Source organism: Amblyomma mixtum, chromosome 2 (assembly GCF_055824585.1).
Source record: "Amblyomma mixtum isolate Tamu chromosome 2, ASM5582458v1, whole genome shotgun sequence".
NCBI lineage: Eukaryota > Metazoa > Arthropoda > Arachnida > Ixodida > Ixodidae > Amblyomma > Amblyomma mixtum.
The window spans coordinates 239,465,045-239,489,411 of record NC_143013.1 but is presented as its reverse complement, the minus strand read 5'-3'; the positions used below and the strand labels follow the sequence as shown (position 1 = coordinate 239,489,411).

Genomic DNA, 24,367 nt, shown 5'->3' with positions numbered 1-24,367 from the left:
AAGGCCGCCATAATCATCCTGTTAATCATTACCATCAGTCCAACTATTTCCACGTCCTTTGCCAGATGAATGCCTCTACCACTGACCGAAAAAATTCCTTGTCCTACGAGAATGGTGCAACCCAATCATTGTAAACTTTCTAACCTCATCCGCAACCTGATTCTCTTGCCCCTGCATTGTTGCCGTCTCTGAGACTACATTCCGTTACCATAAGGAAGGGTCGAATATTTGTTTCCGCAGCTGCGTGCCCTGTTGATGCCCATTCCTTCTAGTCCATTTCTGCTAGCCCAACACCGTTACTTAACCGACCCTGGCCTTGTTCTTCCTCTAAACGTTACCCAACCATCTTGCTTTTCTCAGCTCATTGCGCTGTCTGCAGTTCGATATACGGCCTACAGGCTATCTTCTAAGTTTCCCCCTTGGTACTGACTTTGGAGCAGTTGCTACTATTCTATAATTTTCTTTTTAAAGGTATATATAAGCAGCGATGGCGTGGACGAACTCATCCTCATTACGTGAACGACGCCTGTGGTGGGAATCATGGTGTTGCCGCACCGCAATCCTGGAAAGGAACAAAAAGTAAAAAGGGCTGATAGAGTGGAGTAACCATGGTGGATGTGCTGCCTGCTTCCGGAAAACTGGGCTGATCACTATTGAGGCTATGCTACTACAAGTTCAACAACTCTAAATAGGCTCCGTGCCAAAAAATGAAAACCATCTGTTTCACGAGAACAGGAGTCGGCGAACGCACTTTAGTAAGCTGATGCTTGGTAGAACATGTGAAAGATAGATATGTGGGAATTGGTTAAAGTCATCATGTTTCTGTACTCCCTGACTGATTGTGTGAGTATGTTCTATTGTCGACTGGCGCTTCCATAAGACAGCCTGTTCATTTGATTGAGTGAAATCTCGAATTCATTCAGCTGTTATTTTGGTGAACTGCAATCGGTTATCTGGTGAGCCTACGTGGAATTTTTGAAGCCCCTTAGACTGATTGCCTCAGCGACTAAAATCTTGCTGACCTTCTTTTTTCGCAATTGCATTGCTATACCCTTTCCCTGATTGTCAACGTTCCCTGATTGCCACCATGTCACCATTCGTGTCACATACGCACAGGCACAAGCAGAAAAAAAATAAGAGGAAATAGCCTTCATGTTCGGCCTTGGTCTGCTTTTCACCTTTCCTCTTTTCAGACACTTCAGTAAAAAAGCACCCCTGATATGGGACGCTTAGCGCTCAGCCGGATGTGGCTGACAGCGTTCGAAGATGGAAACACACAATCCTGTCTTTTTCCGTTTTGTCGAGGTTTTCTTCGTTTCCTGCTGCGGCAGTTTATGAAACGGGGGAAACCGAGGCCCAACTACGCAGCTGATTGTCACCGAGCAGTCGTGCAGCTGTGAACTTCGAAAAAAAAAACATGCGCAGGTGCCTATTCCAAGAACAGAGGGTTTGTTTCCTTTGAAATTCCACAACGAACTGCGCCGTTGAACTACGGCGTGACCGCCAGTGTAGTATATGAAGTCATGCGTAAAAATTTCTCTTGGTTTGTTATTGAACGGAAAATTTAGCACTGTGGCTTTTTGTCAATAGCAGGAATAAACTAAGAATGCGGTGTAGGATCCCAACAGCATCTTTAGGAAAGATAATAGAACGGGCCAGCCAGGTTATGAATGGGCTAGGGTACTTCGATCGTTCCTTACATGACTCCAATTTTCAGCTGCTGCTGCTTTTCTTCGGATTGTGTACCACTGCCTTACTTGATTAATTTTGGGCATGAAGGTACAGCTGCCGATAAAGTCGATTCGTCTGGACTGCGGAGTAAAACAGCGAAACGTCTACTATATATATTGCGCTGCCTAAATCTCGTTCTTGTCCATATCTGTTTTCTGCCTGCAGCAATACGGAGGAGTGATCGGACATGCAGAACCTACATAGATGAAATAATAGGAAAAACAATGTGAGGACAACTGCAACGAAGGAACACATAGACCAAGGGCGACACTGCACTGACAACAGAATTTTCATTGAGACTTTGAAACAGTACCTTCATAATGTGGAGATGACAAGATGACATTGACAAGCTTACTCGAAAGAAATTGGAAGCCTGGGCCATTTGGAATTCTGATCAATATGTCAGCATGCCATCTGTAGCCTCAACCTCATCGAAGGAGGCAGCGAATTTTCTGCGCGATGATGAGAGCAGATAAAGATAAAGAAATGAAGAGAAGTACGGAACAAGATCATTTTTTTTAAAACCTCTCACTTAAGCATTGCAATGGTGAAGTGGTAAATTGGTTTTCTGTGGAAAGAAAATGGCGCAGTGTCGGTCTAATATATCTCGGTGGGCACCTGAACCACGCTGTAAAGGAAGGGAGGATGTTGGAAGTGAAAGAAGAAAGAGAAAAACGGGTGCCGTAGTTCAATTCTATGGAATAATTTCGACCACGTGGGGCTCTTTAACTTGCACTAACATCGTCACGGGCTCCTTTTGAATTCCGCCTCCATTGACCGGGGCGGCAGCGTTTCGACGCCTACAGCACAGGCAGTTGGTGTGCAATAGCACTAAGCACTCAAAGCTCTCCTTGCTTCTCCGCTGAGGTGCTTTACGGCGCTTAAGAGCAGGTTGTCTGTAGGTCATAAGGCATTTCAATCAGACAAATTTCACATTTTAGTGTTTTTAGCAACTTGCACAGAAATCGGCCGGAGAACGCTCAAGCGCAAAAGAAAGAGCAATGTGCTTAAAAAATCAGCATATTTGTAATTATCTTCACCTCGCAGGATTACCCTAAATATTTGACCAAGGAGCACATTTATTTTACTAATCGATGTGCGGACATGACTCGAAGTGTTGAAAAAGAACGCAGGAAGGTAGGCAGGACTTTATTTTCGATCTTCCGAAGAGGCCGGAGCCAAATTTTTAATTATAGTCTCAGTCGTTATGCGTGTACTGCGTTAACTTCTAGCAAGTTAATCGATATCGCGATGTACCATTCTTAAGTAAGCAATCATAAAATGTTCTCTAAGCATTCTAGTGTCCTTTTATGTTGAACCTGCCAAAGGGAATAACATGGTTATTGTTTGTATGTTTCACAACAATAGAAGGCGGCAAAGGTTGCAAAAAAATGAAATAATGTTACCCTGGTGGAGAGCCTTGCTCGCTTGCTGTAAACAGCCACAAGTCACAGAACATGTTGTGACGAGCTGACTTGTGTCACACAACAAACACCTTTGCGCTTCGGCTTCCGCAGCCGTCAACAAATAAGAGCGGGGGGGGGGGGGGGGGGGTATTATTGGCAGCTCAATGCCCGAAAGTTTTCCATCCTTCTCTTGAAACTTTTTTCAGCTTATGCAGTTCTCGCAACCTCGAGGTTTTTCGTATATAAGTTCGCCCTTCCAGCAGTAGGTCAGAATTCAGTTCTAACATGTTTTGGCTCTGCTATCTGACCAAGATCTTCCTTCTGAACTTGACACTGGACGGTAAGTGGATCATGTTACGTAACTCTGAACCGCTTCTAACAACATCGAGGGATTGCAGAGTTTAGAATGCGATGTTAGCTGGCGTAGTTTATTTTATTCAATATTGAATGCATTAGCTACTTAGAGACCAAAGCAGGAACATTTATTTTCTGTAACCAGGTTTTTGAAATGCCCTAAATATTGCATGTTTTAAGCGTTTAGGAGCTCTCGTTTTTATTACCTGCTCTTAAAGATATTATTGGGAAGGCTAGCATGGCGCATGGACGTTCTTGCAGATATGTTGCTATAGGGTGGAGGTCACCGATAGTTGTACAGTATCCAAATACGTGAACACTGGTACAGCACATGTTTATGGTTTGTTAGTCCCGAATAAGTAAAATTTTTTAACGTGGGCTTTTATTTCTAAAGGTTAGAAAAAAGGCGAATTTCCTCAAAGAAAACTCATGCCTCGAATATTCTCCTGGAATCTGAACCAGATCTTTCTGTAAAAAGCACTAAGTAATGTCGCCGTTTCTGACTAGAGTTTCCTGGTTGCAAGTATTAAGGGCAAAAGATGAGGATTTAATCCTTTGGTATTTACCTTTGTTGCAGAGATTAGTTCATCGGTAAAAGTGTTAGCACTACTCTCTAAAAGGCTAGCTGCTGAATAATAATCGGCAACAGCCCTTCAGTGCGGCCAATTTTATCATTTTTAGGCTTACTGTTTTTAGTTCAGAACACTGGCGTTGAGTTCCGGGATGTCCTGGTGGCTGCTGCGTGCAGTGATGGCTGCGGAGCAGCTTGAATTCCGAGTAACAAATATGGCAGCCCTAAATTTGCTTAGTTATATTCTTCTATGTTAGATAGATATCTTTAGGTTGACTACCTCATTAGTAGCGAATAAACAGCAGATGAAGTACCTCTGAGAATTTCCTTGCGAAGGTAAACTTTTTTTTAAGCGTTATGCTAGTGCAGCATTATCTCGCCATCACATACTCATGTGCTGAACCGGAACCGTCTGTCGAAAACCTCAGAACAAACACGTATTACATAATAAATTAATATTTCTCCCTGGCGCGCTCTTTCTTTTTAGGTCCCAGCACTGACGCATCATGAAGATATTCGCTGTTTTCGCGCTATTGGCAGTGGTTGCCGTCGCTGTCGGTGAGTCCGCAATAATGTGTCTCTTAAATCGAATGCCTTTAGGTATCATAAATAATTCCCTAAACTGCACAGTCGTTTTCTTGAAAATGTACACTCCTGGTCTTAGCAGTGAGAAATTTCGCCATCTTCACAAGCCTGAGCAAAAGCCATTTGAGGACACATATTTGTAGAAGTTCCCGCGCGGGTTTACGCCATATTGAAGTGAAGATGTAAGAGGAATTAGAGCAGGAAAATGAGAATAAAGCTTTCCCTCGTTTTATTAGGAATGCGCAGAAGTGGCTGATGTTAAGATAGAGAAATTTAAATGGTCTTGATTTCCTAAAATGTAAAAAAAATGATTATTTGGTGGGAAACATCCTTTAAATAGAGATTTGTCCTGCTGCACCAATGTGGTTTGGTAGAGCAGCAGGAATGATTTAGAGGGCTTCAACAATCGTTCTTTTGAAATCTAGGGGGGTGCAGAGTTTTGGGCAATTTAAAAGCGAAATTTTCTACACTGACTACTGACAGTAACACAAGAACCACGCCATGAGGAAAATAATAAAGGGGGACGAGAGGAATCGGATAGAAAAGGAGTCGCCTTACTGTGGAGCACTGCCCAAAATTCTGACAGCATGTGCTCTTTAACGCGAACTTAATTGCACGGGCTTTCCAAAGTATAGAGGGCAGGGCGATTGCACTTCGACTTGTTATAAATTTGATTGCATGGGCAAAAATCTTCTGAACGACATCAGCAGCGAAATGGCACAGTCACTCATTGAAGCACTGAAGAAAAGCAGAAACTGAACAAAAGCAGAAAAATGAGTAGTATCTTAAAGACTAGCAGCTTTTTAAGCCGAACGGAGATAATTTCCATGGAGAAGGCTGGAGCAACGAAGAATTTACTAAATTTAGGAAAACAAGTGAGAATATAACCTGTAACAATATACTAGCAGTCGCTAATACCGCAAAAAATACCTCACTACGCAGGCATGCCGAGTCTTGACAATGGCAGGATTTATATCAGCGCACAGGAGAGGCCTGACCAACCACCAGGGGATATGAGCGGTATTGGAAACAATGGTGACGGCAGTCAAGGAGCAGGACAACCGCCTGGTTTCGGGTTTGGTGGAGGCCGTGGTCAAGGCGGTCAACCCGGATTCCAGCAACCACTGCCGCCTTCGTTTCCGAATGGCACACGGAGTGGGCCGGGGTGGCATATGGGATCTGAAAGACCACCCCTTCCATCTCCTTTTCCCAGCAATGGGGACCAAAATCAAGGAAGGCGACTAAGACCAAGCATGCCACCACCAGCTGACAGTGAAGGCAACCAAGGAGGAGAGAGTGGATTTGGTGGACCAGAACCGCTGGGTTTTCGCATTAACGCTGAAAGTGGCCGAGAGGGACAACAAGGGTCTGGAGGGCCGCTTCCGCCTCCTTTTTCGAATAATGGAGATAGTGACCAGCAGCGACAACGTGGATTCCGACGACCACCATCTCCTTGGCGTCGAGGTAACCGAGGCAATCAAGGCAACCAAGGCAACCAAGGCAACCAAGGCAACCAAGGCAACCAAGGCAACCAAGGTAACGAAGACGGCGGGCTTGTAATCAGAAGGCGCCCAGCGCCCGGTGTCCAAAGAGGTGCAGCAAGCAGCGAAGAAAGAGCACCTGGGGTTGGAAGGCTCTCCCCCCGTGGTTTCGAAAGCGGTGAAGATAGCAGTGAAGAAGAAAGACCTCGATTTGGAAGACCTCGGTGGGCTCCCAGAGAGAGTGGAAGTGCCAGCAGTGAAGAAAGAACAAGATATGGAAGACCTCGGTGGGCTCCCAGAGAGAGTGGAAGTGCCAGCAGTGAAGAAGTATCTAGATATGGAAGGCGTCGCCTGGCTCTTGTAGGAAGGATTTTTGGAGGAGTGAGTATCTAGCACACAAAACACGATCACCCTTTGCTTGATGAGCTCGTTCAGAGTTAAATATCTTGACGTTGATTTTTTATGCCGTTAGACCATAGATCCATTCGAAAGCGCTTTGTTTAAGATGTTTGGATGCAAATCTCCATGAATACTTTCTGCACTCTTAATTGATGCTTTCACATGTCGCAAGAACATGCTGTTTGGACTATTTTATTTTTTTTTTCACATATGCTTGCTTGCTGAAGATCAAAATGCAATGAATATGTTAACAATTAGGCATGTTGCAGTCCCCCGAATCTCTTCGAAAAAATAGTTACGGTACTGCTTCATAAGATCGTACGAACAATTAAGGATGGCTGCGCCCTACTTGTTCTCTATTCTCAGCAGATAAATTTTCTAATCTTTAGTTTATAATTTGCACGCTGCTAGTTGAAGGGGATTGCAAAAGCAAAATTCTCTGCTCGTAAATTTCACTTATTGCTGAGTCTTTCAATCTTTAGTATGCTTGCGATGAAATGTTTTATAAGCTCGCCATGTGCCCTCTCTTATAGAACTGGCCCTTGAATGGAACCCGGACCTTCACAATTGCGACTCCGGAAATGCCGACGGTTGGTGGTGGAGGAGCAGCCTTTCGAGCTGGTGGACCACCCGAAATCATGGCACCCTAAAGCACCACCTGGGATCAGCGGAAGTTTTTGTCAGGCACCGCATGAGCCACTGACAAGGACATGCCGTCCATTTGCGGCCGTACAGCACACCACTGCTGTGAGGGCAGAATTGCGAACGCGCTTAAATAAATGGAGTTCTTTTTCTCTACTGGTGCAAAAATCTATTTTCTGCATGAAATGCTGATAGTGAATTTCAGCGTGTCATTACAATATCTTTCGAGGTAACAGTGCAGAAGTATCCACTGCTATCCCATCTTTTTCAGATCGCTGGGCTGGCGCGATGCCTTTAAGAATGATATAGCTCTTAAAGATGCCTACATTTCCTTCCCTCTTGCAGCCAGTCTACTCCAAGATGCCTTCTAGTGGAACCCTGTTTGCAGAAAAAAAAGTGTGCTCTTAAAACACCCCCTTCAAAGAATAAACTTATAAAAATCTAATGCTAAGAGCTATGGCGAATGGGACGCAGTGTGGAGAATGCCGAATAAGGCTAGCCTCTCTTTATTAAAAGACAGTTAAGTTGATGTGGCATACTTGTCGTTTTTCGGACTTTAAATCTAGGAAAGTAAATGGCTTAAAAACACTTCCAAACATTCCGATCTTATGGGGGCAATGCACAAAACAAGCCTTTAACGCTACTTCGCGCGGCTAAGCAATCCTTAACTCTACATGTGGAATTGACCACATTGAGGTTATTAGGACTTATTTAATGTTCACAATAGGAGACTGAATGCGTATAGAAATTATTTCGCACAAAAAATAATTACAAGCCAATGCAAAGATTTTTCACTTTACAGCAGAGGCTAGAAACAATTAGAGTGGTGTATTAGTTTTTTTTTAATCCTGTCCTTGAATTTCTTTCCAGAGGAAGCAACGCAAACTGCACGGAATAGTTACTGACGAGGATTGTCTTTTCTCTACTAGAATGAAAACTAATTAAAATACTATATTTTTCTACTTCAATATGGGGCACGTACCAGTGACTTTCTATTGCGACACAGGCTGTGAAACCCATTTTCGCGCACTTTGGCGTGGCGTTCCCAGACACCCTTAGAGCCTGTGGGGGTAGCGGTCTCGGACACAAAGGAGATGCCCTCGACCTTCGATATCGACCACCACCAGTTTCGCAGTATCAGCTTCCTCAAAAAAATAAAGATAAAAAAGGTTAATAAATAATTTAAGATTAATAATTGCGTAACTATTGATCCATATCGGAACATGATTGGCAACAAAGAGGAATTCTATACCATTACGAGAGGGTGGCGTTTATGGTAATTAGGCCTAATAAGAGGTGAAAACATAAGATGGTAAAGGATTACACGCTTACATCCAGCCATATTGAAGAAATCATCGAAAGCTTCTATGAATGCGTGCAATCGTAATGAGCAAAGTAAAAGCACAATACACAGTACTGATGGGAGGCTTCAATGCGAAGGCACGAAAGAAGTACGCCGGGGACCAGGCGGTTGGCTATTATGGCATAGGCGCTAGAAATCGCGGGGGGGGGGGGGGGGGAGTTATTAGTGTAGGTAACGAAAAAAATAACTTAAAGCCGATGAATACCCTCTTCGGCAAACGAGAGAACAGGAAGTCGACGTGGAGAAGCCAAAATGGTCAGACTAAAATTGAAATAGAAAGTCACATTATGCCCTCAACCTCGCATCGTGGAGGATGTGGAGATCGTCGGAAAAGTTCGTTGTAGTGAGCACATGACAGTATTATATAGAAATACGTAGAAAAGACGTGAAGGTGAAACGCTTGAAATAATGAAGCAGTTATTCATTAATGAGTGACCGATAAGAGGGAAAGTAGAATAATTTAGAATATCGCCTCAGAACACACATTTGGCTATAACTGAAGCCTACGATAGTAATATTGATGCTATTAACGGTAATCTCACAGATATCATTACGGAGTACGCAGCAGAGGTATGCGGTTGGATGGTTCGAAAGGATACGTGCAAGCTCTCTCAAGAGACGAAAAATCTGATTGAGAAAAAGCCGCAATGGTGAGACTAAAAATGAAATAGACTTCGTGTTATGCGCTCGCTCTGGAATCGTAGAGGATGAGGAGGTCCTCGGAAAGATCCGTTGTAGTGATCACACAATGGTGAGCTCTTTTCTTAGCTTCAATTTGAAGAGAGAACGGAGGAAGCTAGAGAAACAGAAGCGCATTAACGAATTAGCGGTGAGAGAGAACGTAGAGTTATATGCAATTTCGATGCAGAACAGATATTTCACTTTAACTGAGGAATACGGCCGTAATGTTGAAACAATGAAGGATAATCTCGCAGCTGTCATTACAGAACGCGCCGTAGAAGTAGGCGGTAAGATGGTTCCACAAGATACCAGCAAGCTATCACAGGTGACGAAAGATCGAAGAAACGCCAAGGCATGAGCACATCGAACTGCACAAACAGAATAGAGCTAGAAAAGCTATATTGAAATTAATAAATAAGCGCAAGGTAGCCGACATCAGGAAGTTTAAATGCAGAAAATCGAGCATGCTGTAAAGAACGGAGGTAGCCTAAAAGCGATGAAGAGGAAACTAGGCGTAGGTAAAAGCGAGATTTATGCGTTAAGAGACAAAGAGGGCAATATGATTAGCAATATGGATAAGATGGTCCCAGTTGCCGAAGAGTTCAACACAAATCTATAAAGTAGGCAACACAATCAAAACGTTAATGAGAGCGACAGAAGTGCACAGCAATTGGACACCTTACCAGTAATGAAGGAGGAAGTAACAAAAGTCTTGGGAGCAACGAAAATGTGGAAACAGCTGGTGTGGATTTGTTGAAGGACAGAGGGGAGATTGTGCTAGAAAAACTACACACCCTGTATACGCAATGCCTAATGACCTCGAGCATACCAGAAGCTTCGAAGAATGCTAACATTATCCTAATTCATAAGGAAGAGACGTCAAAGACTTAAAAAATTACAGACCGATCAGCTTACTGTCGGTTGCTTACGAAGTATTTACTAACGTAATCACTAATAAAGTCAGCACAACCTTACCCTTCAATCAACCAAATAATCAGGCAGGCTTTTGTAAATGATACTCGACGATAGACCATATTCACACTATCAATCAGCTGATCGAAAAATGCGCAGATTATAACCGACCCCTATATATAGCCTTCATTGAATACGAGAATGCATTCAACACTGTGGAAACCTCAGCTATCATGCAGACATTGCGGAATAAGGGTGTAGAAGAGTGTTATGTGAAAATATTGGAAGATATTTATAACAATTGCAAAGCTACGATAGTTCTTCATAAAGTCAGCAATAAAATTCAAATACGGAAAGGTGTCCGGCAGGGAGACACGATCTCGCCAATGCTATTCACCGCGTGTTTACAGGAGGTATTCCGAGGCCTGAATTGGGAACAGTTGGCGATAAGAGTTAAAGGTCAGCCTACTCACCGAGATGAGTGTATAAATAATGGCATATTCTGGTAGTTGGCACCCTATAACATCAATAACGAAGGGTCTGCGCCCGGTTTAGGCAGGAATTTATTTTTTATTTTGGCGTTAAAAGTCGCGTAAAAAAGCATGGTGGCGACCCCAAACGTTCATTTTGTTCAAGAAAGTGGTAGTCTTTTTTTGTAGAAGCATAAGTGAATATACTACGTACCATTTGTATGCCCCAATGTCAGAGAAAACGCACGTTTTGTTCTAGTAAACTGTAGAAGACGCACCGCTCGCTTTTTCTGTAAATCACATGAATATTTACAGTTACACGTACGCAAAACGCAGACACATTCCCACTTTTAGTTCAGCGTATGCTAGCAGAGACGCAAAAATAAACTCAGCCTATAGTGGCGCCATCTGGTCGTCAGGACGGGAACCAATGCTGTAAACAAACCGACTCTCCACTTAAGCCTAGGAGCGGCAGAATCGTCACTCTAATTATCAAAATAAAGCAAATTTATCTCTTATATGTTTTCTTATAGGCGAGATGAGACGAAGCGAAAGACAGGCGCCCCATTTATGGCCAGTGAACGCACTGAAAAAGGCAGCAACAACGAGAATTCAGTCCGAAGCGAGAGGTCCGGCTTCGACGGGCGCCGCCATGTTTGTCGCCGCGCGGCGGAAATCCAGATGGTTGCCAGATGAGACTACCATCTCGTACAGATGTGTTCCCACATTAATAAATTCTATTTTAAAATGTTCTACTGCACTTCTTGGCACCACACCTGGCTAAACGGTAATTTGAGTAAAGAGCTATCGGTTGCCGCAAAGAAAATATGGTCGATAAAATTCAGTAGACTGACCCTTTAATGAAGAATACCTAAGTACTCTTCGATTCGGTGATGACATTGACTTGCTAAGTCACTCAGGATATGAACTGTAAAGCATGGTAAATGAGTTAGACAGCAGAGTAGACATTGGGTCTAAAAATTAGCATCCAGAAAACCAAAATAATGTTGAATAGTCTACCAAGAGAAAAGTAGTTAACAAGTGGTAACGAAGCGCTGGAAGTAGTAAGAGAATATGTCTATTTAGGGCAGCTAGTGACCACTAATCCGGATCATGAGAGGGAAATCACTAGATGGATAAACATGGGGTGGAGTGCATATGGTCAGTTCTCTCAGATCATGAATGGCAGTTTACCAATATCCCCCAAGAGGAAAGTAGAGCAGTATCTTACCGGTACACCTTCTATGGGGCAGAAACGTGGATGCCAACGAGAAGGGTTCAGCTTAAGCTAAGGACAATGAAGCGAGGTATGGAAAGAAAATGATGGGTGTAACGTTAAGAGATCGGAAGCGGGAGGAGTGGGTGAGGGAACAAACGTGGGTTCATGATATTTCAGCCGAAATCAAGGTGAAGGAATGGGTCTGGGCAGGGTATGTAATGTGGTGGCAAGATAACCGCACGTTCTTAAAAATATCGGACTGGATTTCAAGCAAAGGGAAGCGTAGCAGAGGGTGGCGGAAAGTTAGGTGGGCGGATGAGATTAAGGAGTTTGTTGGGAGAGGTGGCCGCAACTGGCAAAGGAAAGGGCTAATTGGAGAGACATGGGAGAGGCTTTTGCCCTGCAGTGTGCGTAGTCAGGTTGATGATGATAATGAACTGACATTTGGAAATTTAACATGGATACAATGAAGAGTGCTCTTGTATACGGAGGAAGCTTAAAAGAGCGAATGAGAAACTAGGCGCAAGCAAATATCAGCTGCATGCTTTAAGAGACAAAGAGTGCGATGTCCGTAGCAATATGAATAAGATATCTAAAATGGGTGAAGAGTTCTATACGAATCTACATAATGGCCAATGTAATCCCGAAGTAAATGAGATGAACAGGGTCAGACAGGTATGCGACATTGCTAGTAATGTAAGAGGAAGTCAAAAAAGCCTTAAGCGCAATGGAAAGGGGGAGAGCAGCTGGTGTGGATCAGGTAACAGCAGATGTGGTGAAGGACCGAGGGGAGATTGTGCTGAAGAAACTAACCACCGCGTATACGCCGTTCTGTGTTACCTCGAGGGTACCAAAAGCTTGGAGGACCACTATCATTGTAGTAATCGATAAGGCAGGATCCGTGAATCGCTTTTAAATTACTGACCAATCAACTACTGTCCGTTCCCGATAAGGCTATCGCTAATATAGTCAGGACAACCTTTGACTTCAATCAAACAAATGACCAGAAAGGATTTCTTACCTGATACTGGACAATAGTCGATATTAACAATATAAATCAGGTGATCTAGAAATGGACTTAATATAACCAAGCCCTATGCAGCCTTCATAGATTACGAAAACTCATTTGATTGAGCCGAGTCTAAACCTTAGCAGTCGTGCAGGTGTTGCGGAATCATTGTGTAGAAGAGCCTTATGTATAACATATTGGGAGACATCTTGAACGGCTTCACAGCTACCATTGCCCTTGAATAAGTCATCAATAATTCCAATGAGCAAAGGTGTCAGGCAGGGAGAGACGTTCTCGCCAAAGCTCCTTACGGCTTTTTACATGGGGAATCAAGAGGCCTGGATTCGAAGCAGATCAGCTCAAGAATTAATGGAGAACACCATGGTAATCTGCGATTCGGTGATTACACTGGCTTGCTAAGTCACTCAGATGAACCGCCAAGATTGATCAGTGAAATAGACAGGGAAGGCAGCAGGGGGTGTAAAAATTAGCATGCAGAAGACCAAAGTATTGTTAGCCTCAGATATAAACAGCAGTTAGCAATTAATAGCGAGGTTGATTTGGCAGGTAGTGACCGCAGCTCCGAATCATGAAAGCAAAATAACTATTAGAAGAATAATGTGGTTGGCAGGTTCTTTCTGATCACAAATCACCGTTTGCCAATATCCATCAAGGGAAAGGTATATAATGGCTGTCTTACCGGCACTAACTTATGTGCAAGAACCGTAGAGGAAAACGAAAAGGGTTGAACTTGAAGTTGAGAATAAAGGGTGTGAGATATGGTATGGCAAGTAATAGATGTAGCCTTGGCAGAAAATGGAAGGAGTGCGTAAGGGAACAAGTGTGGGTCTATGATTTCTTAGCCGAAATCAAGAGGACGAAATGGATGTGGGTAGGCCATGTAATGTGGTGGCAAGGTACCCGAACGCTCTTAAGAATATCGGACTCGATTCCAAAAGAAGAGAAGCGTGGCAGGGGGCGGCAGAATGTAAGGTAGGTGGAATAGGTGGGTGGATGGCGGGAGGCTGGGTTAATTGAAGAGATATGGGAGACACATTTTCCTACAGGGGACGTATTCAGGCTGACAATGAGATTGATGATGATCTTTATGAGCGATATAGTGTCCGATTGGTGTTAAATCCAGCTCAATAGGGTGCACAAAAGTATATGTCACGGCGTTGAAATAAAAATTTAAAATGCTGTAACAATTACCATGTCCAATTGCTTCTGCCACGGGGTACTGCGAATTCCTTTCCCATTTCAAATACCTTCCATATTTTGACCAAACACTGCTCTAATTTAAAGAATAAACCTTTTCAGTGTGAATGCAGACTGCGACGACTAAGGAATAGCTCACGGCTAGGATGACACCGTAACGTAAAACAGGGATTTTTCAATTGAAGTATATGAAGAAAAATTCCACTTACAAAAATAAAACATCAAATCTTTACATCATGATTCGGCATTTACTTTATTGACTGTGTTCCGTATGCCAGAAGTGCTCTTTTCACATTTTCTTAAAGGGTGGTTTTCTACAATGTAGGTAATAGCTACGTGTCCGCTCATATCCTCTGAAATTTTTTAAAATCACTCAATCAGCTTCAATGTTGGCGTTTTCACTAAAAGCCGTCGAGCTGTGTCCGGCGGTGTTCTAGTATTCTACGTGTCAGCATTGGTCGCTTCATCGGTGGCTGCACCACCGGTTCTTGCTTCAGTCGTGGCACCATCGTTGCCTGCTTCCGTGGTTACTGCGGCCTTGATTGTTGAGTTTGCGGGGACATCCTTCGAGGCCTCATTAGTCTTGCTTGGCAGGTGCTTAAGGTAGAAGGCAATAGAAAAGGAAATAAAAATAAAGGAAGCCAAAAAATAAGCACGTAACCAGGCTTCCCACGTTAACCTATACGTAAGGTGGGTCGTATCAGCGAAGCGACGTAATATCACTTCGATAAAAACATTTCTACCAGCGGCAGTGTTTTGAGTTTATTTTCTGTAGGTTTTTACCACGCATGTGTACCGGTGATGTATGTTATTTTATTTTTCTTTCATTAAGGGAATATCCTAATTCAAATAATCACTTAGTCAACGCAGTTACAATCTTCTGGGCGGAATAACATAAAAAATTAGGTCTCCACATGATGGCTCCGCTTTCTTAGTAGAGCAGCTGTCTTAGTTTCTCCTCAAGCCATTGCTTTGATCGGCAACTTGGCTGTCTGAATTAAGCAAAGCGATTTCGGAAATCATTTCATCATCATCCTGACAACACTTACTGCAGGACAAAGGCCTCTCCCAGTTAGCCCTCTCTATCCAATTAACCCTGTCCTGTGCCAGTTGCGCCCACCGTATCCCCGCAAGCTTCTTGATCTTATCCGCCCATCTAACTTTCTGCCGCCCCCCGCTACGCTTCCCTTCCCTTGAGATGTGGTCTCTTAAGCTTACTCCGACATCTGGAAACACTTTATCATCGACTTCGTCTGAATCCTGCATATACAAATGGTTTGCGATACCGTTTTGGACAAATGAACAGTCCGCATTGTGACAACTGTGCCTCGATAGAAACTGTGGAACATATCCTGCTTGAGTGCCCTGCGTATGCTAACGAGCGTGCGTACTATGAACATTGCATGCATAAGCTCTGCCCAGTGCCCCTAACAATGGACAAAGTTTTAGGTCCCTTAGCCTGCCTTAGGCAACAGAGACTTGCAATGAACTTTCTATTTACATATTTAAAAGACATTGGACATCTCGATAAGATTTAAATTCACTTGCACGTTACCTTCATGCATTCTTCATGCAGTGTACTTCGTCAGCCCATTTGTCGGACTATGCACTCCATCATTCGATAGGTTACGTCAATACTCGCCATTGCAACCTTAGTACCCATTTCATGGCCGCATTTTATCTTCAATTTTTTTTACCTTTTCCACACTGCTCTCCTTCTGTCTTTATCTCCCAAATTCCCCTCACTACGCAGAGTAGCATGCCAGCGATTTTTAAACGCCGGCTAAATTCTCTATATTTCAGTAAAAAGTATCTCTCTCTCTCTCTGTGTATGTTTTTAAGTTAAACAAAAATGTTTATAAGCTTCACTATCGCAATACTTACGTGCTCACGTTTAGCTCGTGGGTTGCGTCTGCCTGTTTGTAACCGGTTATCGTCCTCCTCCGACATCGAGAAGACTGCAGGAAGAAAAAGGTGAAGTACACAGGGAATGTCACGAAATTAATTCGTACAAGTTAGATTAATCACTGTATGTTTATCTTTGACCGAACGAGTCTAAAAAGCTACCCAGAAACAGAGAACGCTTAATTTAATTAGCGTTAGCTCCTAATCATCACTTTTCTCGATTTCTTGAGGTCTGCTACCACCTTCCTTCGGCGTGAAAGTCTGAGAAATTCAAGATGGCGGCCCCCATAGTAAATAGTTATAGCAACTTAAATGGGGATTGATTGGGGGTGTCATTATTATACCAAATTGGTTACTGGTGACGTCACTGATTTTGTAACGTCATAATTAACTAGTCACATGCCTATGTTTAATCGTTTGTAACTCAGTAATTAATGAGGCATCATAAAACCAATTAGCTATTTGGAATCCTCTATACGAGTAGAACAGGTTAGACACCAAAATTAATTAATGAAGTTAATATATAGTTGTGGTTATGCTTATACCGGGTGTTTCTTTTTAGAAGGTCCAAAATTTTTAAAGAAAGGTAAATTCCTTTAGATTTATTTTAGCCCTGGGGCTATACTGTGGGCTACGGCGGACACCAGGTAAGAGGAAAACTACTTTAATTAGTTCGCTGATTTACTGAATACGTTAATTAACTTTTATAATTTTTATTTTAGGTGATATGTTGTATTAGCAGAATTGGAGATCGTCTTCCAAACAGTCCAGCCAAGAAAAAAGATTTTCATGAAAAAATTTTTTGCGCGCGTAACGAAGCGAGAAAAAGTCACACCGGTAGGCAGCTTCACACTGTAACACAGCGTCTGTGAGCGCCTGGGACGTAGCACGCTCCGCCCTGCACTTTGTGTCAATGCGTTTTTGTTCCAGCGCGGCATTCCCTGAGGCCGCGGAGCGAAGCGAGATAAGCAGCGATAGCGCAGGCCGCCAGTCCGTGACGCGTGACGCAAAGCGCAGGGCGGAGTGAACTACGTCAGAGGCGCTCCCGCCGCTGCGTTACGGTCTGAAGATGCCTACCAGGGTGAATTTTTCGCGCCTCGTAACGTGCGTGAAAAATTTTTAATCAAAAATTGCTTTTTCTCGGTTGGACTGTTTAGAGGACGATCTCCAATTCTGCGAATACAACATATCCCCTAAAACAAAAATTAGAAAAGTTAATTAACATATTTTGTTAATCAGCGAACTAATTAAAGCAGTTTTCCTCTTGCCTGGCGCCCGCTGTAGCCTCCAGTATAGCCCCAGTGCTAAAATAAATCTAAAGCAATTTACCTTTTTTTAAAAATTTTGGACCTTCTAAAAAAAACACCCAATATTTAATCGCTTATAATTAACTAACCGATAACGACATGACCTAACTAATGAATATTCGTAACAGGCTCGATAGTAGGACATTTAAGACGTCAATATTGTCTAAAAAGGTTAATATTTACGTGCGGTTAGCCTTAACATGATGTCGTTAGCACTTTGCACCTGATTACGATCGGGTACCTACCGCCTTCAGGAAAGGAAAAATAGCCCTCCAAATAGTCGAAAACTTTTTCGGCCCAAATTGGCCAAAAATATCCGACCTCCAGGCGGTAGGCGCCCTCTCGCAGTAAGGTATGGAAAGATAGCCTAATCACGTGACAGTACATCACATGGACGATAGATGGCGCTACCGAACACCTAACGCTCGTTACTTCAACGTCTTCCTGACGATGGCGGCATTTTTTTGTCCTTTTGGGCGTTTTATTTCAAGCTGCTCCATTTTTTCACGCTAAGCATAACATTCAGAGCAAAGAACAAGTTCCAGAATACCGCAGAACGAAAAAAGCCGCTGTGAAGATATTTACTCTGGATGACAGAGCATGTTTCATCTCGTTACGTTCATTTGTTTTCCTAATATTTAAAGCAATATCTTGTGCGACTAGAAAAATTTTAAAGAATAGTGTTTTATTTTGATGGCATATTTTTAAGGTGAATGACATTCTAACGCCATTAAAAGAAAAGCCGCCGGCGTTTGTTGGAATATGATTGTGTGTCCGTATACTCGCTGATGCTACAGAAAATTCCAGCGATGGAATTTTAGAGAAGCAATATTCAAAGCAAAGCCAAGCATCAGCAGCGATGGAGTTTTCAAAACAATGCCCAGCATCGGCTTTTCACGCTATCATATACCTGTTCCTTGTTCTGTGTATACCACCCACTGGCTGACTTCAATGTGGTGCCAGTTTTCTCAAATACATTCGTATCAAGTTGTGAGAAACTGTTGACCGTACAGCGTTTCGGGGTGGTGTTGTAGGATTTCTCGTTGCATATAGCTTACATATGCTAGTCAAGTTGGAGGGGAGCTGGCGACAAGGACTAGAGGCAACGACATATGCACCTTTAATTGTATGCCATTGCGAACACACTACCTCTTTCCTCAAAGAGGCACAGAGAAGTTTAGGCCGGTACCGATTGATATGATTAAATCAAATTAAATTGCGTTTCTGAGACCAGTTCAAACAGAATTACTGAAATCAGAGCATGCAAACGAAAGTTGTTGCACTTTGAAAATTCGAAATGAAAAGCTCAAACGAAAACGCATTTCGCTTGCTAATTTCACTCACCAAGTACTGAGATTGGACGCTACCAATCATACCCGCGATTAGCGTACACGCAGCGGAAGCGTGCATGCAATTGTTGCTTTGTAGAGGCAGCCCACGGCCGCGCATTTTGACGGCGTCCTCCCTCCCTCCCCCTCCCCCACACCACGTACGCGGCGCCGTAGGCAGGGTAAGGGCAAGGGAAACTCCCCGATGCTTCTTTGTTGGTAGGAATGCAAGGCTGTCCCCCCCCCCCCCCCCCTCGCCAAACTCGCCTCTCTTCTCCTGCCCTGCCTTTCTCTTCACATTTTTGGGCAAGTTGTGGCGATTGGCTTTTTTTTTGCTTCCTCGTTCGTGTGGTTTGAACGGGGCTCGCCCCCACAAAGGTTTGGTGCGAAACGGAAAGTGTCGCCCCTAGCGTTATTGATATTTGTTTTCGTTCGGTGTCACTGCTTCTTTCTAGTTTTTGTGGCATGTTAAATGCATGGATTGATGGATGGATGGATGGATGGATGGATGGATGGATGGATGGATGGGTGGATGGATGGATGGATGGATGGATGGATGGATGGATGGATGGATGGATGGATGGATGGATGGATGGATGGATGGATGGATGGGTGGGTGGGTGGGTGGGTGGGTGGGTGGGTGGGTGGGTGGTTGGGTGGGTGGGTGGGTGGGTGGGTGGATGGATGGATGGATGGATGGATGGATGGATGGATGGATGGATGGATGGATGGATGGATAGGAGCGCCCCCTTTGAAACGGGGCGGTGGCAACCGCTACCATGCTCAGCCGTCCTTTTTTGTCTTCTTTTTTGTCTTTTTTCTTCTTTTTCTCTTCTTTTTTTTCATTTTTTCTTTTCATTCTTTTCTTTTTTTCACGTGGTTTGGTGACGTCACGTCACCGCGTGACGTCACGTCACGTGGTTTGGTGGTTTGGTTTGGACTCTTACGTCGTGGGATACTTTCAAGGCACAACTGCGCCACACTTTTGCTAACCTTCATCGCAGGCAACGCGCAGAGGACCTCCTGCAAAGCAGGTTCCAGGGCCCCGATGAAACCGTCACTAGTTTCGTCGAAGACGTGTTGCGGCTTAGCGCCCGAGCCGATCCCCGAACCACGGAGGACAAGAAGGTGCGCATTCTTATGCGAGGAGTAAAGTCCGACATATTCGGCGGTCTCATTCGGGATCCTCCCGCAACCGTGGCCGGCTTTATATCTGAGGCTACTAACATCGAGCGCGCCCTGGCAGCCAGAGCAGATCATTATGCACCTATGCACATTATGCACCTATGCACCCTATGCACCTATGCGAGGTCATCCGCGCAGTTGTTAGGGAGGAACTCCGGAAGTGTCTGCCACCCGCCGCTTGCTCCTCTTCATCCGCCCTCACGGAGGTCGTCCGAGAAGAAGCGCAACGTGCACTTTTACCTCGCTGCGTCGTCACCCCTCCTCCGGCACAACCCGCCTTGACGTACGCCTGCATCGTCCGTCACTCGTCGCCGCCACCGCTCGACCACCCGACCCCCGCTCTGCAGCCCCTGTCACCTCCTGCGCCTCCTGCGCACGGCAGGGACGTCACTACCATGCTCAACGCAATGCTGCCTCACCACGCAGACGTCTACACTCACGCCGATGCTCAACTCGTTACCCAACATGCGGAAGAAGCCCGACAGTTGGCCCGCCTTCGCATCGAAGCCCGTCAGCAAGTCGATGCTCGCCGATACAACCAAGGCCACCGTGATGTTCAATCCTGGTGATCGCGTGTGGGTGTGGACTCCAATCCGACGCCGTGGTTTTAGCGAGAAGCTGCTGAAAAGATACTTTGGCCCGTACGAGGTGATTCGCCGTGTAGGCCAGTTAAATTACGAAGTGCTGCCCGCCTATGAAGTTGTTCACGTCGCTCGCCTCAAAGTGTACTGTGACCGCACTGAGCACATGGCCTAACGGTTCACGCTTTACACGTTTTTCGGCTTTAATTTTTCCTCGCGGCGCATCGGGACAATGCGCCTTTCGGGAGGGGAGCAGTGTCATGTGTGTTATTTGTGATTTTCCACTCAACGTGATCTTCAGCCAGCGGGGCGCCGATCGCAGGCAAAGAGGACGAAGCGCGGAGGGAATCGCTCGTGAGCCCGGCCTCGACCGCTTGGACTGTCTCTGGCGCCTGCACTCCTATGGTCCTGGTTCTTCAGTGTCCCCACGACCCGCGTCTTTTGAGCGACCGCGAAAATATCAGCGCTAACAGTTTACAGATTCCCGCAAGAAAAGAAAAAATACCGAGCCAGTTGTGAACGGACAGTAGTGTAAAATTTGCCTGCAGAGGGAGAGCTTATCATGGGAAAAGAGAATATTCATTTCGATGGTAGCCAACTAATCAGGATTGAGGTAGTAGCTTGGATACATTGAAGAGCAGTTCTTTGTTCTCTAGAAAACGTCTTTTTTTTCATTAAAGGCTCCCAAGAACAATTATGCTGCCATTCGTTTCGTGTAAAATACTATCTTGATTTCTTCACCATGGTTCATCAGTTCTGAAATTGGTGATGTTCCCTGGTGCCCTAAACCGATTGGAGTGTGTTTCGCAGTGCTTCAATCCAGAAAGAAATTTGCCTCGAAGGGAAAACAATTTAACTCAATCCTCGTCATGATAATGTGTCTTCCAGGGGATAAGAAATTTCGTTCCGTTCAAGCAGTGCATTTTTAAATAATTCCTATTTGCTATTTATGCGCTTGATTTTTGTTCTTTAGGCGCTTGACGCTTGTTACTCATCTTTTAGAAGCCAGGAAGTGGCGCTGCTCCTTTGTTAAGTGCACTGTTGTGAACCGAATGCGCTGATAACGTCGCGTCCGCACAAGTTCGGGCCGTCACACTGCAGCACGATTAGCTTCGCTTCCAAAGTTTTACCCGAGTACGAGACAGGAAGCCGGAGCTCCCCCTTCACGGGAAGCTTGCCAAGAAAGCAGGACAACTGCAAAGACGTCTCGCGGAGCGCAGGCCAGGCGTGGCGATGCTTGCAGTATGTCCCCCACGTAATTATGGAGACCGGTGAACCGGTGTCTACTTGCATCTTCAGCGGAATTCCACTCCAGTCGAAGGTGCGAACCACGGGCCTGACCAAGTTAACAGATGCAGTGTACACATTTAGCAGACAAAGCTCGCTGTCGCTCTCTGAAGGATGCTCTTCGCAATGTGCCACTCCTGGTTGTTGCAGTACACACATCTTCGCTAGATGCCCTTTTCGTCGGCCGCGAAAACACTCCGCCCGGCGAAACTTGCATTTCGCTGCTCTGTGCCCAGTGCTACCGCAGCACGAACAAACAACACCATCGCTCGGTCTAGGTGAAGTATGCAGGCGAGTCTTCTGGTAATGCGGTGGACCCTGCAGCTTGCTCTTAACAGCATGAACGTTGCCTTGACCCTTTGTCTTATCCATGTGATCCACGTTGAGGGCTGCCATCTCTGCCGCTAAAGCTGCCTCCTCTGCTTCTTTGAGTGTCAGCGACGATTTTGACAAGAGTGCTCGCTGAACTCCAGCGTCACGCAGGCCGCAAACTAGTCTGTCTCGTAGCATCCTGTCCCTTGACTCACCGAAGTTGCAACCGCAGGCCATCTTCCGAATTGCGACAATGAAGTCCTTCGTTGTTTCGTCAGGACGCTGATACCTGGTGAAGAACTTGTAAGACTCCGCTATTTCATTGCCCTGCGGCGCAAACTGCTCAGTCAGTAGCTCGACCAGCTTCTCGTAGGTAAGCTCTTGAATCTTGGCCGGCGCGCAACGCCCCGTTATTCTGCCGACTGTTGCTGTACTTAAAGCTGCCGTTAGAAGCACCCGTCGCTTCTTCGAATCATCGATTCCGTAGGCTTCAAAATATGACTCCAGACGTACTTGGTATGCTTCCCAACTGTCTTCCACTTCGTCGAAACCCGGCGGTCCAACGTGGGCTGCCATGGAGCAGCCAGTGCCCGGCGGTGGGCCGCTCGTCGCCACTGTAGCGAATCGACAAGTGGTTGGCGAAGAAGAAGGAACGAGCTTTATTAGCGGTTAGTAGTTTTATAGCCTCTTGGCTAGTGACGTCACCGGGACCACTGCCGATAACGGATGGCTTGGTCGGTGGGCCTCATAAGATAAGCACGGCACGTGTCAGTAGCGCATTCGGTTCACAACATCGCTGTTGCTACCTGCCACAAGTGAGCGAAAAGACGAGTCAGTCGTGACATTCTTCATAACATTATGCTCATAGTTTTAATATCTGCGTCAGAAAAGCAGCAAATAGCGACTCCCTCACCCGCAATTTGCGATTGGTTCTTAACAGCAGTCGATATGAACGTTCCTTCTGCTGTACTTTCTCATTCCGAATAACCGCGCTCAGGATATGTGAAGCGGTATGTAATTTCCGTATGTGGGTTGGTGAAATTGCTATTTTAATGACACTTGACTAAACCATGCGACGAATGCAAGACATGGGTTAGGGAAACCGCCCTAACGGAAACTCTGAAGGTGAAGTTACCTAGCATGAGTAGCAGAGATGGTGCGTACCAGCCTCAAAAACAGTCAATCATTGAAGTGATCCAAACACTCACCAGCAATGAACGCAATGCAAGATAGCAGCACAAGGACTTGTAATGTTTTCATTTTTCGCTTTCGACCTTCTTTCTCTGCAATCGAACTGGCGGAAGTTGGTATCGGCCAAGCGTTTAAGTACGGAAATATTGAGTCTGTTCCGCTGACGAGTGTACACGTGGTGCGGTGGCGGAGAATAGTCGTTTCCAACGGGAACACACTTTCAAGTCCGTGGTTTACATCGCTCTGTGCAATAACGGATGTCATGTGCCGACAACGACTGCACACCTAGCTCTGCAACTCATATAGAAGAACCATACGAAAGCTGTATATTGGTGAGTCATCGCGTAGGTAACGAGTGTATTGGAGGCTGCAGCTGAAGGCCGGCCGGAAATAAACGAACGACATCAGAAAAAAATTCAGCCGAGCTCTGCGAAACGGAAATGATTCAAACTTCCTGCTTGAATCATGCTGTTGTAAGCAGAGCAGATTCGCAATCTTAACTACGATCATATAGACCAACAACGTGTTTACAAAGTGGGAGATTCGTGGCAGGCGGATCCGAATGCGGGCATAGCACCCGTAGGAACACATGAAAGCGAAAGATTTCAAGGCAGTTTTTCGATTACGCAGTGCACGCATGATGTCGTTCTTCAATAAAGAACAACCAAATTCAGCCTAGAAGAGTTTCCGAAAGTATAAAACGCCACTCCGAAAGCGATGTATATTTAAAACGCCTACGCATGGGAATGGCTCCCGGCTGGGAACACGCATGTGTACGCGGCCCATAGAAACACATGTAAGAAAAATTACGAAATATTTTTCTTATTTCACAGAGTACTTATCTCAAAGAGTATGGCCGTTTGTTAACAGTTTGCTGGTGCCTTGAAAAAAAGTGTGACGTTGTATCCTACTTTGTTTCGAAGCAAACTTTGTAAAACGCCTCGATATATGTGCATTTTGAAGCATGGCATACACCAGAAGGCGCTCTATCCACTGGGTGCTTTGCTAATCCAATTATGGTGGTGTTTTAAAAAGATTGCTTCAAAACGACGCTGCATGCCTACTCTGCGAAACGAGAAAAGTATATATTTCAGAAAATCTTCTTTAAATGTGTTTAATCGGCCGCGCTCCCATTCCGTACCACCCCCTCCCTCTCTCCCCCACTTTCTAAACGAGGAATCACCCACACGCGCCCGTAACGAGGCGTGTTAAAAAATTCAGGGGGCACTT

The 24,367-nt window shown here is 44.9% G+C and overlaps 2 protein-coding genes and 1 long non-coding RNA gene across 3 annotated transcripts; 1 reads left to right on the top strand and 2 right to left on the bottom strand.

The window, feature by feature from the left end:
• Positions 1–3,372: 3,372 nt before the first annotated feature.
• Positions 3,373–7,325, top strand: LOC149363106 (uncharacterized). The gene is made up of 4 exons (XM_089569887.1): positions 3,373–3,477; positions 4,550–4,620; positions 5,590–6,509; positions 7,061–7,325. Exons 2-4 carry the CDS (start codon positions 4,569–4,571, stop codon positions 7,175–7,177), a joined length of 1,089 nt encoding a protein of 362 aa, XP_089426013.1. The 5' UTR covers positions 3,373–3,477; positions 4,550–4,568; the 3' UTR covers positions 7,178–7,325.
• A 6,950-nt stretch (positions 7,326–14,275) lies between these two features.
• LOC149363104 (uncharacterized) lies at positions 14,276–23,359 on the bottom strand. The gene is made up of 3 exons (XR_016288557.1): positions 23,155–23,359; positions 15,926–15,999; positions 14,276–14,638 (listed from the first exon to the last, which is right to left on the bottom strand). It is a non-coding gene; the product is annotated as an uncharacterized LOC149363104 (long non-coding RNA).
• Positions 21,377–22,522, bottom strand: LOC149363105 (uncharacterized). The gene has a single exon (XM_089567493.1). It carries the CDS (start codon positions 22,520–22,522, stop codon positions 21,377–21,379), a length of 1,146 nt encoding a protein of 381 aa, XP_089423619.1.
• Positions 23,360–24,367: the final 1,008 nt, after the last annotated feature.

Excerpts from the sequence above, each read along its gene's own strand:
- LOC149363106 (XM_089569887.1), top strand. The coding sequence starts at position 4,569 with ATGAAGATATTCGCTGTTTTCGCGCTATTGGCAGTGGTTGCCGTCGCT. Across the intron at positions 4,621-5,589 it reads AGTGGTTGCCGTCGCTGTCG|GCATGCCGAGTCTTGACAAT; the intron begins GTGAGTCCGCAA and ends CTCACTACGCAG. Across the intron at positions 6,510-7,060 it reads TAGGAAGGATTTTTGGAGGA|AACTGGCCCTTGAATGGAAC; the intron begins GTGAGTATCTAG and ends CCTCTCTTATAG.
- LOC149363105 (XM_089567493.1), bottom strand. The coding sequence starts at position 22,522 with ATGGCAGCCCACGTTGGACCGCCGGGTTTCGACGAAGTGGAAGACAGT.